Source organism: Petromyzon marinus, unplaced genomic scaffold (genome assembly GCF_048934315.1).
Source record: "Petromyzon marinus isolate PM22_M1 ecotype Great Lakes invasive population unplaced genomic scaffold, UKy_Petmar_22M1.pri1.0 PM_G_Scaffold_17, whole genome shotgun sequence".
NCBI lineage: Eukaryota > Metazoa > Chordata > Hyperoartia > Petromyzontiformes > Petromyzontidae > Petromyzon > Petromyzon marinus.
The window spans coordinates 3,322,808-3,341,753 of record NW_027422728.1 but is presented as its reverse complement, the minus strand read 5'-3'; the positions used below and the strand labels follow the sequence as shown (position 1 = coordinate 3,341,753).

General features: G+C 46.3%; 1 protein-coding gene and 1 long non-coding RNA gene across 2 annotated transcripts; one reads left to right on the top strand and one right to left on the bottom strand.

Annotated features, from left to right (window-relative positions):
- Positions 1–8,031: 8,031 nt before the first annotated feature.
- Positions 8,032–10,334, top strand: LOC142911148 (uncharacterized). The gene is made up of 2 exons (XR_012933327.1): positions 8,032–8,099; positions 9,203–10,334. It is a non-coding gene; the product is annotated as an uncharacterized LOC142911148 (long non-coding RNA).
- A 4,928-nt stretch (positions 10,335–15,262) lies between these two features.
- On the bottom strand, positions 15,263–16,666 carry LOC142911147 (uncharacterized). Its single transcript, XM_076060235.1, has one exon. It carries the CDS (start codon positions 16,640–16,642, stop codon positions 15,599–15,601), a length of 1,044 nt encoding a protein of 347 aa, XP_075916350.1. The 5' UTR covers positions 16,643–16,666; the 3' UTR covers positions 15,263–15,598.
- Positions 16,667–18,946: the final 2,280 nt, after the last annotated feature.

Here is an 18,946-nt window from a genome sequence, read left to right as displayed (position 1 = left end):
AGGAGAAGGGTGAGTGAGAGTGAGGAGAAGGGTGAGTGAGAGTGAGAAGGGTGACAGTGAGAATGGTGAGAGTGAGGAGAAGGGTGAGTGACAGGAGAAGAGTGACAGGAGAAGGGTGAGTGAGCGTGAGGAGAAGGGTGAGTGACAGGAGGATGGTGAGGAGAAGAGTGAGTGAGAGTGGAGAATATATGTAATTTGTACGTGTTTATCTTAGGGATGATCCTTTGGTAGAATACTTCAATACAAAACTTCCATAAGTCGTTAACAAGTTTATATGCTTAACCCAGATATCATGGCACTTATGTATTTGTAATGAGAGTGCGCCACCTACAGGACGACCGGGGGGTTATTGCAGACACGTGCTATGTTGTCTCACATCCAATCAGTAAGGGGGATCCCATCTGGGTGAAAGGTAAATGGGTAGAGCTAGCGGGAAGCCTCGAGAGCCCTCTAAAATGTTCCGAGAGGGGCGTGGCTAGAGGCGGAGCTTAGCACCGCCGAGAGGGATATAAGCAGAAGCAGCAGAGGACTCTGGGTCGTCGGTGTGAAGAGCCTGGGTCCGAACGTCGTCACCACCTGCGCTACCACCCATCGGCCACGTGGCGGGCTCCACCAGCTGAGCCTCCCCTCTCTCCGACACGCCGTCAGCCAGCGGCGAGGCGGAGAAAGAGTGAGTGCCACGGCGGCGGGAGGCAAAGCGTGCGCCGCCGTCCCGGGAGCAAGAGAGAAGCCAGCTGCGCAGGGAGACACGTGCTGTACTGCAACTTGAGAATAAATACAACTGAAGTTTAACCCATGTCGGAGACGCTGATTACATATTGATAAGTGGATGTTAATAAAACATGCAACTAGTCGTAGTCAAAACCTTCTGTATTGTCATGTAACAATGTATCCGTTCACAAAAGTTAACATTTAAAATCGTGACGTTTAACAATATTCACATGCAGCGGTTGGCAATTTTACGTTTCAACTTTCCAGGCACTCGGGTTTGTTAATTCAGAGAGTGAAACAGCAAGGGACATTCTCGTCTCTTTGTCCTCTGTTTGCCTTCGGGTGCAGTGAGTTTATGGTGTTTTGCCATGGGTCCTCCCTTGCTCTCTCAGAAATTCCCTGAGTCACTTCTTGCCCATGGAAGAGTTATTCCTTTATGGCCTTTCATTAACGTTTCACCTTTTGCTACATGAGTTAGGTTTATTCCTGAGAAGCGAAATATTCGACGGCTTTAAGGCCTTCCTCAGCTCTGGTTATTCTCATCATGCCCATCTGATCAATGTCTCTTGTATTATGTTTACCCGTTTCTCATTATAGTGCTGTTTTGGCTTCGTCATCTGGTTTTCCCAAGCTTCAGCATGCAGGGAACGCATATTTGTCTCCAAGGAGCCATGATATAAAAATAGACAATATTACACTAACATTTTTTTGGAAGAGGCATATATACAACAGGTGTGGGAGCATGGCGCTGAGGTTTAGGAAACTGTAAGTCCCAGGCTTCTATGGTCTGGCCTTCCCATAAACAAAACACGAGGAATGGTAAGGGTGGTTGCTTACGCCTCCACCGACTATTAACTCCAGTGGAGGGATGGAGGCAAGGCCGGTGAGTCAGATGCCTTCTATGACCTGTCACAAGTACTAGCTAAAGTCGCCCCTTGGGATGGAGTCATCCTGTCGGGTGACTTTAATGCCTGAGTGGGTCATGACACTGGCATCTGGGCCAAAGTGATTGGAAGGCATCGGCCAGAACAGCTCAATAACAACGGTAGGAGGCTGCTAGACTTCTATGCGGCACTCTGGGCTTACCAACACGCTGTTCCGGCATCGGCGCATCCACACAGCATCATGGATGCACACTGGGTCCAAGCAGGGACATCTGCTGGACTATATAGTAACAGAACACCGAATGCAAGCCCATGTCCTTGACACCAGGACCTACCGTTGAGGTGATCTGCCCGTTGACCATATGCTTGACATCTGTAAGATTTTCCACTCCGGTGGTGGGTGTCCATCTAGGACACCATTCAAAGCCACATTGGCCTGGTCTCAGCTAGCTGATGAACGTTGCAAGTTAGAATGTCATCATCTCTTGCAGGAGAATACAAGTTAGGAAGCATTAAAGTCAGAACACAGATCAGAACATTTAATTAAATGACTGCGTGTTGTCTTGGTGTGGTCTGGGACTGTTTTGTTGGTGTTTTACTGCCTTGCCCTAGCTTGCGTTCGGTATTGATACATCGGCAGGCATGTATGTACTCATTTAATTTGTACTTAGATACTATATTTATAGTCGTACATTTTTAGTGACTTGCATTACTTTTTTCTATTTTGTACTCCTAACAAAATTGTATTGCTTGTTGTAACTTGATCCGCCCCTGCTGGACATTTGTGAAAAAGACCAGAAACCTTCACATTACAGGCATCGCAGAGTCCAATTCCAGTTGCCTCCAGACACTCAGACCGCCACACGCAAGCCCGCACTTTGTTGAAGGAACTGGTTCCCAGAGAGTTGGCTGCAACAATCCAACACAACCAATTTAACGGGGTTCAGGAGTTACATGAGGTGCATCCGAAGTCAACGCTACATATTGACAGAAATAATTGAATCACGCTCTATTGGGGGGCAGAGTGGTGCACCAGAATGTGTCTGGGATCGATTCCAGACTCGTGTGCTTTTTTGGGTGGGGTTGGCATGTACTCCCCTTGTTCTGCATGAGGGTGAGTGAGCGTGTGAGTGAGTGGAGTTGGAATGTACTCCCCTTGTTCTGCATGAGGGTGAGTGAGTGAGTGGAGTAGGAATGTACTCCCCTTGTTCTGCATGAGGGTGAGTAAGCATGTGAGTGGAGTTAGAATGTACTCCCCTTGTTCTGCATCAGGGTGAGTGAGCATGTGAGTGGAGTTGGAATGTACTCCCCTTGTTCTGCATGAGGGTGAGTGAGCGTGTGAGTGAGTGGAGTTGGAATGTACTCCCCTTGTTCTGCATGAGGGTGAGTGAGCATGTGAGTGAGTGGAGTAGGAATGTACTCCCCTTGTTCTGCATGAGGGTGAGTGAGCGTGTGAGTGAGTGGAGTTGGAATGTACTCCCCTTGTTCTGCATGAGGGTGAGTGAGCGTGTGAGTGAGTGGAGTTGGAATGTACTCCCCTTGTTCTGCATGAGGGTGAGTGAGCGTGTGAGTGAGTGGAGTTGGAATGTACTCCCCTTGTTCTGCATGAGGGTGAGTGAGTGAGTGGAGTAGGAATGTACTCCCCTTGTTCTGCATGAGGGTGAGTAAGCATGTGAGTGGAGTTAGAATGTACTCCCCTTGTTCTGCATGAGGGTGAGTGAGCGTGTGAGTGAGTGGAGTTGGAATGTACTCCCCTTGTTCTGCATGAGGGTGAGTGAGCGTGTGAGTGAGTGGAGTTGGAATGTACTCCCCTTGTTCTGCATGAGGGTGAGTGAGCGTGTGAGTGAGTGGAGTTGGAATGTACTCTCCTTGTTCTGCATGAGGGTGAGTGAGCATGTGAGTGGAGTTGGAATGTACTCCCCTTGTTCTGCATGAGGGTGAGTGAGCATGTGAGTGAGTGGATTTGGAATGTACCGTGGCGAGGCCCTAATCCGCTGTGTACCAATGCTAATGATAACGAAAAAGGGATGGCTGCGGCAGGACTCTGGGTGCACGCCTCGCCGCTAAGGCTGTTTTTACTATGCACACGCTGTGTAGGTGCGCGCGAGTGCCAGCAAGTGGGCCCCACACCGAAACCCTGCAGCCCCGCACACACCCTCTCATGCACACCGTCTCCCCACAAAAATCACAGACTCCACGCCGAGGCTCTACCCACACACACAGAAATGAACTAAAGTTTATTAACGGCACAAAAACCCGCTACCTGGAGGGGGAATATTTTGTGAGGAGAGCCTAGCCTAACTCTGCCTATGACCCCAGTTACACAAACGTCCTACCATGTACCTCGTAGCTGTTCTCACGGCATCGCACGGACGCTATGAGAGTCAGAGGGAGACGGACAAGCGAAACCCTTGCCTATCGCTGCCTCATAGCAGCACTCGCTGGCATCACATGGACGCTGCGAGCGGCTCGAGGAGGCAGGACGGCAGGCAGTGGGTCTGGATTGCCCGGAGGTTGAAGACAACTGCCCCAATCGTCCCGGGGCTCCCACCTTCATTCTCTAAACTTAAAAGGCCCAGGGTGGAATTGTACCGCGCGGCCAATCGCGCGCTTAACCTGCGCCGTCTAAATGGAGGGCCACGGGGTCTGCTGCCGCTCACCCATTGTCCTCCCGTGCTCATTAATTCTAACCCACTGGTCTGCTCTTCTGGCCAATTACTCCACACTCCGCCTATCCCAAGGTCGTGAGTAACTCATCGCGGTTGGTCCAGTGAACCTTTCCCTTCTGCGCCCATAAAATCTTCAGCCAATTTAGGGGCACCGCAGTGTAACCTGTCCTGTGGGGGGTCGGCCAATCTCCTGGCACCGGGAAAACTCTGTGCGGCAAGGCGTTTTCAGATTCATATATTCTTGTAACACCAGAGAACACACACGGGAGAGAAACCCTTCAGGTGCACTCTGTGCGGGAAGGCGTTTACAGTTTCACCAAAGCTTAAAGTACACCAAAGGACACACACGGGAGAGAAACCCTTCAAGTGCAGTGTGTGCGTGAAGGCATTTGCACAGTCATCCGATCTTGTAAAACACCAGAGAACACACACAGGAGAGAAACCCTTCAAGTGTGCTCTGTGCGGGAAGCCGTTTGCAGATTCATCAAATCTTCGAAGACACCAGAGAACACAAAAGAATCACAAGGAGCAAAGTCGGAGTCTGAAATCAGCTTGTGAAAGTCAAAGTGCCGCAATGAGCCCATCCCTCATGAAACACGAACCGGAAGAAAATCCCAGCTTGGACACTTTTAAAGGTATAAAGGTGAAATATGAAGAGGTGATGGTGAAATGTGAAGATGAAGATTCATTTCCAGAATGGGACCTTCACATTGATGAAGGCAACGTGAAGCAGGAGGAGAATTCTGACTGAGGCAGAGCGAGGCAACTCCCAGCAGTTTGTGGAAGTGGAGGTGTGGGTGGACTTGCTTCTAGACAATACAAAGTCAAGTGGAGACCCGGTAGATGTGTAAGCTTGAGACGATGTCGCTACAATAGATGCACCTTTGTCACAGGCCTTTAATGACAGGAACGTGAAGTTGAACACTTTGTGGGCCCGTGGGTTGGGTAGATCTCTAACCAGGAACAAGAGCCAATAAGCTCCCAAGCATTCACTATGTTATCATAATAATTGATTTTACATGGTGCTTGGTTAATTCCCTCAGCAACTCGGAGTTTTGTGTCGTACCTCGTCTGAAACACTCGAAGAGCATCCCCAAGTAGCAGGGTTTCTCTCCTGTGTGTGTTCTCTGGTGTTTTACAAGATCGGATGACTGTGCACAAGGTGGTGGCCCTGCACCAGCCTGCATGTGGACAAGAGCCTGTCAGTAGGGGGCGATGATTGATGCGTCATCTCAGTTGTGTAGTTTGTAGGCAATCTTCATTCGAAGCTTTCGTGACTGCAGGAATGCACACTCTTGAGTTATTTCGGTAAAGTCACCACGTGGGTAGAAACATAACAGATCACGGCGTTTAGATCACAACACAAGCAATCGTCATCAGGTGGGACAACCACAGCAAGAGAAACTGCTGAAGTAGTAGGCGCCTACTCCAGCAGTTTCTTCTTATTGCTGCTGTGCTTGTCCCACCTGATGACGATTGCTTGTGTTGCCATCGAAACGCCGTGATCTGTTATTTGTAGTGTGATGTTTTAAATTTGCTACATTTTGACCCAGACGCCAGCATGCAACGGCCTACTCGTTTTGAATGACGCAACAATAGTACGTTGTACATACACTGTTAAGCAGACGGTGCGTATTTGTAAAATAACTTCTTGTTAATACGATGTAACGTGATGCAGTCGATTTCGCTGCAGTAATTCAATGTTGCTGATATGCCCGTCAATGATTTATAATGAATACTTGTCTGATTGTGCATGTAACATTATCTGAGGGTCACACATTGAACAAGTGATGTTAGGACAAAGTGTGTGTGTGTGTGTGTTTGGAAGTAACCTGTACAGAGAACTCAGGTGAGACCAGTTGTTCTTGTGATACAGGTCAAAGGGTACTTTTGTGTTTCACGAAGCGTCTGCCTCTGGAGCAACTCATCGTCTTTGAAATAGGGAGCACGCTCGGATCATTCATCAGTTACAAGGCATACCACTTGAAAGTTACACGTATAGGAGGAGGTACATTCTCTAAAACACGAATTGTAGTTTTGTCTTACGTGTTAACGTAGATTTTGTCTAACTAGGACTAGAAATGCTCCTTGCTAATTGACGTCTGGATGTTCGTTACCTATCGGTTGAAGCAAACCCCACTGCTGTTGTTGAGAGGCTGTGCACCAATAATGGTCCAACACATTGACGGCCTTCAGACCAGGAAAGTCACAACATTTGCACACGAAGGACACATTCACACAAGTACCCCATGCTCCGTTTTGAAGTTTTAAAATGAAACATCTTTGAATTGTGTTGTGTTATGAATTAGATGATTTTATTTTTTCATTAAAAGCTTGTATCAATTTACATCTGGAAGACTTCATTGAAAAGGACATTTCGTGTGAATTTTCTCTCGTCATTAAGTAGATGGCCTTTGCCGGGGGTTCGGACACACAGTGTACACACACAGTGTACACACAGTGTACACATGCACACAGTGTACACACACACAGTGTATACACACATAGCGTACACACACACAGTGTATACACAGTGTACACACACACAGTGTACACACACATTGTACACGCACACAGTGTATACACTGTACACATACACAGGGTATACACTGTACACACACAGTGTACACACATACAGTGTATACACAGTGTACACACACGGTACACACACAGTGTATATACACACAGTGACACATAGTGTGCACACGCAGTGTACACACACTGTATGTGTACACAGTGTACACACGCAGTGTACACACAGTGACACAGTGACACAACAACAACCGCAATTCGCCACTAAGTGGCGGTGACGTCACCACGACGCTTGTGCCAGGCACAGTGACACAGTGACACAGAGCGACACACAGTGACACACAGTGTATACACATAGTGTACACACACACAGTGTACACGCACACAGTGTATACACAGTGTATGTCCACACAGTGTATATATGTACACACACACAGTGTATACACAATAATGTCCACGTTGTTGCTGAGCTCACACACCAAAGGGAGGGAGCAATGGAAAATTAATCTAAATCAGCTTAAACTCCAACTCTGTGACGTCACCACTCTGCATACGTCATCGGCGTGAAACGCCAGGGTGAGGTGTACCTCGCTAGTGACGTCATGTCACCAAGGTATTCCACCGTGCTCTTGAACGTGACGTCACCTCCGCCAGTGTCACTGCCGATATCTTTCCAGTGGCAATCCTTATTTGGGCAAAGCTACGCCCAGTGACTGGCGGCTCATTAACATAATGTGACCGTTAAAGCCGTCTCGATTTTATTGCGACGGGTTCAGCGCCCACGCCCCCATCCCTCCACATATGGGCCGGCCTCATTAACATAATTTATTCAGGTACAGAGCCGCTCTTGGGAGGGAAGTGACGTCATACTACTTCCTGCTGTCGCTAGGCAACAGGAAGCTGCCCTGTGCGCGCTTGCACTGAAATCCGAGGTGAGAAATTCTCATCGTTGTGGTGGTGGTCGTTGTGGTGGTGGTGGTTGCTGTTGTTGTTTACCAAGGTAGAGCCTCGCTCTCTCTCGTAGGGATGTCAGTTGAGTAGCAGCGAGCATGGGAATCGATGTCCAGGTTGGAACTTTACAACGCGGGGCCTAGCCACGCGGGGCCTTGCCTCCTGCCCTCGCCTGATTGCGTTTACTTTATCTCGCTTAAGTTTAATTTGTCTTCACCCGGCTCGCCACTTTGTAACTTTGTTTTATTGTAAATATTCATGCAGTTTTTATTTTCTTTTTCACCAGGCCAAGCCCGCTTGAGCTGCTATACCGCTCTTGTTATCAGAAGCGACCTACCCACAACAACACAAGGTGAGGCTTTGTCAACGTGTGTGAATGTTTTGACTTAAAACTTTGGTGACTGCAGGAATTAATATTCTTGGTTATTTCGGTAAAGTCACGTAGATAGAAAATAAAATAAAAATAACATAACAAACGTAAAAAATAGTAAATAAAGCAAAAAAACCCACGTTTTGATCGCAGCACAAGTAGTCTTTATTTAATGTAATTGTATTATCTGTTATTGTTATTTTCTATCTACGTAACTTTACAGAAAGAACCAAGAATACGTGTGTCAATGTCTATCGGTCAAAGACGCTAAACGGAGTGACGCGCAAACTCCAAATATACAGCAGGCGTCAGGGTCGGGATCGAACCCACGACTTCCTGTACACCAGGTGAGGTAGATAACATCTCACCACGGAGAGAGACACGCAAACTCCAGTTAGCCTCGGATATGTTCGTTGATCCTCAATTACTTGGTGCAGTGAGGAAGCATTCATGCCAAGTAGATGAAGGTGGCCAGGCGTGATTCTAGACACACCACCGCCTGTTTACCCAGTGACAGTGTACAGTTTGTGTTTGCAGTAACGTCTATTAAATCTGTTGAACACGGAGGTTATATCATAACAATAGTTTACTTTTGTTTTCCTCTGGAACTCTTTTTAAGAATGGAAACAGGAAGTTAACACAGCACACACATGCAGCTGAAGTCGGAACTGTTCATCCCAGCATTTAAGGACATCTGAGCCTGGATTCACACCTCTAAGTTGCGATTGAACATTAATTTATGCATTTCTGCCTAACACAAATAGTATTGTTTTCAAAATCTTTTGCTATGTCAGCTGAATTTAGCTCTCATAAATATTCCATTTGTAGCCAGACAGCCGAAATTGTGTACTCGGAGTTTTGGGTGAACATTCATTTTGAAGATACGAGGACTTCCAGGCATGTTTATAACCATTTGCCCTCTCATTGTGTGCCATCACAGCCCTGTGATGAATTTGGGAAACGTTTTTACTACATCATAAATATATTAATATAGACGTGTAAGTCACATGTGACTATATATGCATTCCTCTGTGCCTCGATACTGTCGTGTAGATGGTGTGGATATTATTTTTTTGTGTCTGCAGCTGGCGCTGGTCTGATGGAGGAAAGGCAGTCAGCACAGCAGCTCGGTACTACAAGTCAACAATGCGACTAGCGTGCATACAGCACGGATCGGACTGGAAATTTGACACAGCACCAGAGAACTCACACAGGAGAGAAACCCTTCAAGTGCACTGTGTGTGGGAAGACATTTGCTTGGCCATCAGTTCTTCAGACCCACCATAGAACACACAAGGGAGTGAAACCCTTCAGGTGCACGGTGTGCGGAAAGGCGGCGGTGGTGGTAGCAGTCCTGACGTGGCACTGTTCCTCATCAAGGTGCTTCTCCTCCAAGAGGCGCTTCTCCTCCTTGACGCTCTTCATGTTGGTGAGACACTTCTTCTCCTCATCCTCCTCCAGACGGTTCTCTTCAAGACACTTCATTTCGCAAAGACGCTTCGCATCCGTGAAGCACTTCCCTTTAACGAGGCGCCTCTTGAGGAGATAGTCTCGGAAGCACTTCTCCTCTTTGCGGCACTTCACCCTGGCAAGCCACTGCACCTCAAATAGGCGCTCCTCTACCATGAGGCGTTTCTCCGTTGCAAGGTCCTTCTCCTCCTGGAGATGCTTCACCCTGCGGAAGTCTTTCAACTCCCCAATTATCTTCTGTTCAAGCAAAGATAACCACAGGAATATTCAGACATGCACATGCAAATACATACTCACACATCTGTGTACAGATGCAGACATCCACGTTCACTCATTCAAACTTGGTTAGCACACACATGAATATACACAATCACCTGATGTTAACATAAGGCCTTATCCATCAATACTTTGATCACATTGTACGTGTAGCCATAACGTCTAAATATCCCAAACCCCTACAGAATCAAAATCCATGTTACATCCTCAAATATCCTCACAAACTCCATACATGCACTTAAGGCTGTGATCGACTGTGAAGATTTGATATATGTTGGCAACAATCATCACTGGCAATAGTTTCCACATGTTCCACTTTAACGATCTGGAAGCCCATAATGATGACAAATTTCACTGCAGTGCCCATAATGGGCAACTGGAATGGCAACTTCCAATCAACTAACATAAATAATTAATGTGACTGATTTATATCATTCTGTCTTCATTGTTAATAAATGACCACTTCAAGTGCTTGCATGAGTGGGATGGTCGAGAGATTGGGTGATGGTGTTGGGAGATGGTGTTGTTTTATGAAGAAGTGAAGTAGTGGAATGTTCTAGAGAGATGGTGTCTTGTGATGGTATAGAGACATGATGAGGCTCTATGATGGAGTATTTAAATGATGGTGGTGTGGTGTGATGAGAAAGGTGATGTGGAGAGATGGTTTAGTGATATTTTGGTGTGATGGTGTGATGACACTGTGCTAGTTTTGGAGAGAATGTTGTGTTTGACCCCACAGATCCCATACACACCTTTGGGGAGCGATGCTTGTAACCTTGGCCTGGGAAAGGGTCCACATTATCCATAATGTCCCCCCATGAGGTCGACTGGCAAGACGACTCCCGGCCTACGAAGAACAGAAAATTCATTCAAAGGACGAGTAATGAATTAGAGAACGAAGGACATGGAGTTTCACAGAACTAATTTTAAGATCCCTGTAATTACCTCTTAGCACACAACAGGACCTGCTATTGAGAAATATTCATCACGTAGCAGTAAAACTTTACAAGTCATTTTTTTGTGGGCATGCTGAGACTATTAAATGCATAAGCTTGAGACATCTGTTTAAACAAGGATGGCTGAAACTCAGATCTAAACCCATCGTCTCTGCCACACTCGATCATTACGTCTTCCCATCACCACCAAGCCATGTCTACTAAAATTAATTGATCAAGGACCCTCCTCTGCATATATGCCACGTGATGCAGGTATCAGGGAACTTACCCTCATAGTCATCCAAGATCTCAGCCCACTTGATTTGTCCGTCCATGTTGTTACAAAGGAGTAGATTCTGTTTGAAGTTGGATGGTCTGGGGAGGTTGGAACAACGCTCGGATTTAGCAACAATTTGAATCACTGATCCTCTCAATTATTACATATTTGACCACTCACTGTACCAATCCAATCACTTCCCTGCCAGTTGCCTTCAAGCCCACTCACTCGCTTGTTTGCCCACTCATGCGTGTGTCCATCACTCATTCATCCACCAGCACCAACATGTTTATTCCAACTGCCCATTGCATTAAACATAATCGCCAGACTTAATTATATTTAATCTCTAATCCAGACATGCATCTAAATGTACACCCTATTTGTATTAATCAAATATATGATCAAGCTCCCCCCCCCACCCCCCCCCCCCGTGATTTCATAAAGCAGTGCCTCATCAAAGTCACAGAAATAATGTGCCCGGAAAAAGTGCAGGATTTCAACAGCGTGAGCTTATGCAGAAATACAGTGGTGCAGAGAATCGAGGACTTGTCAGCTAACTTGAAACTTCAGCTGAGAGACAAAGCTTGTGCTTTTGATTTTTACTCGATAGCATGCGATGAGAGCACAGATGCCACAGACACCGCGCAGCTGTTAATTTTTTTGCGGGGAGTAGATGATAATTTTTGCTGTACGGAGGAACTGCTTGATATGATGAGCCTAAAAGGCACAACGACGGGTAGAGATATTTTTTAAGCTGTGTCAGAGGCAGTTGAAAAGATGGGGCTTAAATGGGACAAGCTCTGTGGAGTAACAACGGATGGAGCTCCGGCCATGACGGGCGAGCGCAAAGGAATGGCATCGATGGTGTGCGCCAAGGTAAAAGAGAGCGGAGGTGAGGCTCTTAGGATGCACTGTATAATCCACCAAGAAGCACTGTCTGCCAAGACTGTCCAGCTGGGCGATGTGATGAACACTGTTGTAAAAACTGTCAACATAATTCGAGCTAGAGGACTGTACCACAGAGAATTTCAAGCTTTCCTATCTGATGTGGATGCTGAATACGGGGATGTACTCTACCACTCTGATGTGCGCTGGCTCAGCCGCGGCTCTGTGCTGCAGCGGTTTTATTCGCTGAGATCAGAAATCGACCAGTTTTTGAAAGAGAAGGGCCGACCTCTTCATGAACTGAGTGACCCTCTGTGGCTGGCAGACCTGGCATTTTTAGTTGATCTTACTCATCATCTGAATACACTGAACAAGAACCTACAAGGCAAAGAACAGCTGGTGCCACACCTGTATGTGCACATGAAAGCCTTCTGTGCAAAGCTCCGCCTATTTGAGACACTACGGAGCTTTAATGCTGCACACTTCCCTGCGCTGTCTGAAATCAAGTATGCTTTTCCAAAGGCCGACCTTTCTGCTAAACAGGAGAAATATGTGTCTGTGATTGTATCTCTCGTGACAGAATTCAACCAGCGTTTCCAAGATTTTTCTGTCATTGAAAAACAAATCAAGCTGTTCTTGACCCCCTTCCTGGTGGATGCAGAAGTGGAAGAGAGTCTGCAGTTAGAACTGATTGAAATGCAATGTGATGATTCTCTGAAGAGTCAACATCAGCTTCTCTCCCTCCCTGACTTCTATCAGTTTGGATAATGCCAAGTTTCCTCTGATGAGACGCCACGCAAAAAGAATGATGAGCCTGTTCGGCTCAACATACATATGTGAACAAACATTTTCTCTGTTAAATCAGAACAAAAGCAGACTGAGAACCAGAATGACTGACAGCCATCTCTGTGAAGTCCTTCGTGTCTCAACCACCAAACTTTCTCCTGACATGTCAGCCATCCTTCAATCCAAAGGACAGCATCACTGCTCCCACTGAGTGCAATTTTCTTCACATTATAGGTGAGTTAGAAATACACACAGTATTCATGTGTCAATGTCACCTCAAGTGTGTGGCCTGGCCTTTTGTTTCTTTTTCTGTATTTGGCCCTCACTAAAAAAACTTTGGACACCCCTGGTGTAGTGTATAGTAGTGTAGTGTATAGTGGAGTGTATAGTGTAGTGTATAGTGTAGTGGATAGTTTAGTATACTAGTTATCACGTGACTAGTGTAGCTAGCCAGGTGGTGACCACACTCGTGCGTGCATCTCCACTCGTCCGTGTCTGCAAGTAAGCGCTCGTGTGTGTATGTGCACCCGCGTGTTTGTTCGTGTCTGTATGTACGCACACTGTTGCACATGGTTCGCTCGTGTGGGTGTAGTGGAACGCACTGCTCATGAAAACGTTGCCTCGTTACGCGGTAAATGCTGCGGCACAACAGGAGGGAACTGCAGGGATGAGGATCTCCAGTCTTGGTGCTGTGAATTAAAACAGCGCCAGGGTGGAGAATCCTGTCCCTACAGCTCGTAGCTGTGACGGAGTGAGAGTGATCAGCGGACAGCCACCATGGTTGCCAGGTAAGGGGAGACTTCACCCGGAACTCTCCTCCACACGTGTTCCCCTTGAACATTGTCGCAATAAACGTACGATCAGGAATCTTTAAAATATCCGACCTTTGTTGTTCCGCAAGAATATTAACGCTCAAACTCGTATCGAACTCTTCATGAATTCACTTGGTCAAACAGTTCAGGTACTCGGCAAAGCATTTCACCACCCGGTATGCAACAGTTAAACAATCTACTCCAAATCAACACCGAAATGTCAAATTATCATCCACCATTGACTTCCACATCGATGGAAGCCATTTACCACGACGTCCAAGCCATTAAACACCGGAACAACGAACGTGCCATTCAAGTACATCTTGAAACCCATTATCTGAAGTAATTTGTATTAAACAATAACTAAATAATAGAAACACGTTTACAATATTGAGCGAAGTTATAATCACGGACTTTTTCCAACTTTAGCTCAACAGGACCACAAAAGCTCAGATATGCGGTGCATAATAAATGAATCAATCTGATTGAAATCATCAACTGGCCAAACACTTTTCGATTTGAACATCACCTTATAAAATAATATTTCAAATATAAGCGCACAACTTTATCTATCTGTGATGAGCGCTGCACTTTCCGTTGATTTCATGCAGGGGGCGCTGCAAACCTACGCACCCCCTGCATGGACGATGGAGGCGCAGGGACAGACGTTCAATTACGTTGGAATCGATCTGCAGACGGCGGTCTTCTCGCACGGCCAGCAGCTCCCTGTCGCCTTATCTCGATCCCGCAATCCCAACCAGGTGAAAGTCCGCATCGAACCGAACCCCCGGCAAGGCCGTCTACTTAACGTTGAGAGAAAATTCACACGAAATGTCCTTCTCAACGAAGTCTTCCCGATGTAAATTGATACAAGCTTTTAATGAAGAAATAAAATTATCTTATTCAAAACACAACACAATTCATCTCAACAACAGCAGTGGGGTTTGCTTCAACCGATGGTTACGAACATCCAGACGTGAATCAGCAAGGAGCATTTTTAGTCCCAGTTAGACAAAATCTACGTCAACACGTAAGACAAAACTAAAATTCGTGTTGCAGAGAATGTACCTCCTCCTATACGTGTAACTTTTAAGTGGTATGCCTTGTAACTGATGAATGATCCGAGTGTGCTACCTATTTCAAAGACAATGAGTTGCTCCAGAAAGTTCGTGGATCACAAAAACACCGTTTGACCTGTATCACAAGAACAACGGGTCTCACCTGAGTTCTCTGTACAGGTTACTTCCAAACAGACACACACTTTGTCCTAACATAACTTATTCAATATTTGACCATTATAGATCAAATGTTACAAGTATGCACAAAACCTGACAAGTATACATTCTAAATTATTGACAGGCATATTAACAAAATTGGATTACTGCAGTGAAATATAATGCATCACGTTACATCGTATTAACAAGAAGCTTTTAAAAAAAGTTGCACAGTCTGCTTCACAGTGAATGTAAAACATACTATTGTATCATTCAAAACGAGTAGGCCATTGCATGCTGGCGTCTGAGTGAAAATGTAGCAAATTCTAAACATTACCTACAAACTACACAACTGAGATGACACATCAATCATCGCCCCCTACTGACAGGCTCTTGTCCACATGCAGGCCGGTGCAGGGCCACCACCTTGTGCCACACAGGGGCAGCTGCTACTTGGGGATGCTCTTCGAGTGTTTCAGACGAGGTACGACACAAAACTCCGAGTTGCTGAGGCGGTTAAGCAAGCACGGTGTAAATGCAATTATTATGATAACATAGTGAATGCTTGGGAGCTTATTGGCTCTTGCTCCTGGTTAGAGATCTACCCAACCCACTGGCCGCCCTTACTCTGCAGGATGAACTTAAGAAATGAGAGTTCAACTTCACATTCTAGTCATTAAAGGCCTGTGACAAAGGTGCATGTATTGTAGCAACATCGTATCTGGCTTACACATCTACCGGGTCTCCACTTGACTTTGTATTGTCTAGGAGCAAGTCCACCCACACCTCCACTTCCACAAACTGCTGGGAGTTGCCTCACTCTGACTCAAGAGTCAAAATTCTCCTCCTGCTTCACGATGTGAAGGTCCCATTTTGGAGTTGAATCTTCATCTTCGCATTTTACCTTCACTTCTTCGCTTATCACCTCTTCACATTTCACCATCACCTCTTCATATTCCACCTTTATACCTTTAAAAGTGTCCAAGCTGGGATTTTCGTCTGGTTCTTGTTTCATGAGGGATGGGCTCATTGCGGCACTTTGACTTTCACAAGCTGATTTCAGACTCCGACTCCGCTCCTTGTGATACTTTTGTGTTCTCTGGTGTCTTCGAAGATTTGATGAACCTGCAAACGGCTTCCCGCACAGAGTACACTTGAAGGGTTTCTCTCCTGTGGGTGTTCTCTGGTGTTTTACAAGATCAGATGACTGTGCAAATGCCTTCACGCACACACTGCACTTGAAAGGTTTCTCTCCAGTGTGTGTTCTCTGGTGTGTTTTAAGAGCAGATGACTGTGCAAACGCCTGCACGCACACACTGCACTTGAAGGGTTTCTCTCTCGTGTGTGTTCTCTGGTGTACTTCAAGATTTGATGAACGTGCAAATGCCTTCCCGCACAGAGTGCACCTGAAAGGTTTCTCTCCCGTGTGTGTTCTCTGGTGTGTTACAAGATGCCATGAATCTGAAAACGCCTTGCCGCACAAAGTACACTTGAAGGGTTTCTCTCCTGTGTGAGTTCTCTGGTGTTTTATAAGACTAGATGACCATGAAAATGCCTTCCCACAAACACTGCACTTGAATGGTTTCTCTCCCGTGTGTGTTCTCTGGTGTAATACGAGATTATATGACTGTGTAAACGCCATCCCGCACATCGTGCACCTGAAGGGTTTCTCTCCTGTGTGTGTTCTCTGGTGGGTCTGAAGAACTGATGGCCATGCAAATGCCTTGTTACACACAGTACATTTGAAGGGTTTCTCTCCTGTGTGACTTCTCTGGTGCCGTGTCAAATTTCCAGTCCGATTCGTGTTGTATGCACGCTGGTCGCATTGTTGACTTGTCGTACCGAGCTGCGCTGAGTGCCTTTGCTCCATCAGACCAATTCTGCAGAGGAAGAGTCAGCTGCAGACAGAAAAAAGAATATCCACACCATCTAGACGTCAGGCACAGAGGAATTCACACGTGACTTACACGTCTATACTTATTAATATATTCATGATGTAATGAAAAGTTTCTCAAATTCATCAGATTTGATGAACGTGCAAACGCCTTCACGCACAGAGTGCACCTGAAGGGTTTCTCTCCACAGGCTGTTACGGCACACAATGAGAGGGCAAATGTCATTAATATGCCTGGAAGCCTTCATATCTTCCAAGATGAATGGTAACTCAAAACTCTAAGCACACAATTTCGGCTGTCTGACTACAAAAGGAATATTTATGATAGCTGAATTCAGCTGACATAGCAAAGGGTGTTGAAAACAATGCTATTTGTGTTATGCAGAAATTAATGTTCAATCACAACTTAGAGGTGTGAATCCAGGCTCAGATGTCCTTGAATGCTGGGATGAACAGTTCCGAATTCAGCTGCATGTGTGTGCTGTGTTCACCTCCTGTTTCCATTCTTACAAAGCGTTCCAGAGGAAAACAAAAATAAACTATTGTCTTGATATAACTTCTGTGTTCAACAGAGTTAATAGACTTTACTGCAAATACAAACTTGACACTGTCACACACTGCCATGAGTAAACAGGTGGTGGTGTGACCAGAACCATGCTTGGCCACCTTCATCTGCTCAGCATTAATTCTTCCTCACTCCACCAAGTAATGAATCGAGGATCAATCAACATAGCCGAGGCTATCCGTGTCTCTGTCTCTCTCTCCCCGTGGTGAAGGTGTTCCCCTCCACACATTCAGAGTCAACAGCGGCACACGCTTAGCGTCTTTGACCGATAGACATTGACACACGTATTGTTGGTTCTTTCAGTAAAGTCACGTAGATAGAAAATAAAAATAACAGATAAAATTCAATAAGATAAAGAGCACTTGTGTTGCGATCGAAACGTCGTGGGTTTTTTTATTCATTTTCAATTTTTTTATTTTTCATTTAATTGCATTATTTTATTTTATTTTCTATCTACGTGACTCTACCGAAAGAACCAATAATATTAATTCCTGCAGTCACCAAAGTTTTAAGTCAAAACATTCACACACGTTGACAAAGCCTCACCTTGTGTTGTTGTGGGCAGGTCGCTTCTGATAACAAGAGCGGTATAGCAGCTCAAGCGGGCTTGGCCTGGTGAAAATAAATAAAAACTGCGTGAATATTGACAATAAAACAAAGTTACAAAGTGGCGAGCCGGGTGAAGACAAATTAAACTTAAGCGAGATTATTAAAGTGAATGCAATCAGGCGAGGGCAGGAGGCAAGGCAGTGACCCAAGCGGAGGTGACATCACGCTCAAGAGCGCTGTGGACGGGGTTGGGGGAGTGTGAATACCTTGGTGACATGACGTCACTAGCGAGGTACACCTCCCGCTGGCACTTCATGCCGATGAGGTCATGGGGATGGAGTTTAAGTCGATTTAGATTCATTTTCCATTGCCCCCTCCCTTGAGTGCGTGAACTCAGCAACAACAACGTGGACATTATTGTGTATACGTACACACTGTGTACACTTTGAGGCCACGTGAAGCGTCAAAGGCTCGCTGGAAGGAGGAAGTCGCGTGACAGACTCAGGAGTTGCGATGGGTTAACTGACGGATGGCTATCGATTAGAAATCACAGATCCCTGAGTCTCACCTGTTGTGGATCCCCACGTGGCTCGGAGCCTCAAAAGCTCCGTGACTCCTGGGTGGTGACACAAAGACAAAGATCCCCCGTGTAGCCTTAACAGACTGTTGGGGCACGTGCTGTTAGCAAGTAGCAGCACCACCTATGAAGGCCGGCGCGACACGCGAAGGGAGTGGGTGGCCAGCACCGCGCCCGACCGCCTTTGTCTCCCCAGTAATGATGTTTATACACCACACCGGGTACTCACTTGAGGCTGAGTCGACCTAGGCGAGGCCCTGAACTGGTTTAAATAATCGTCACTGGGTGTTGGCTGTGAGCGGGAATCAAACTCGGGTCGTTATGTTCGTAGAGCAGCGTACTAACCGCTGGACTACCGCACACACGCACAGCACACACACAGCACACACAGTACACACACACACAGTACACACACACGGTGCACACACACGCACGACACACACGCACAGTACACACACACGCACAGTACACACACACACGCACGACACACACAGACACGCACGGTACACACACACACGCACAGTACACACACACGGTACACACACACACACAGTACACACACACGGCACGCACGATACACACACACACG

What these genes read in the sequence shown, in the direction of transcription:
- LOC142911147 (XM_076060235.1), bottom strand. Translation starts at nt 16,642, where the DNA reads ATGGAGCAAAGGCACTCAGCGCAGCTCGGTACGACAAGTCAACAATGC.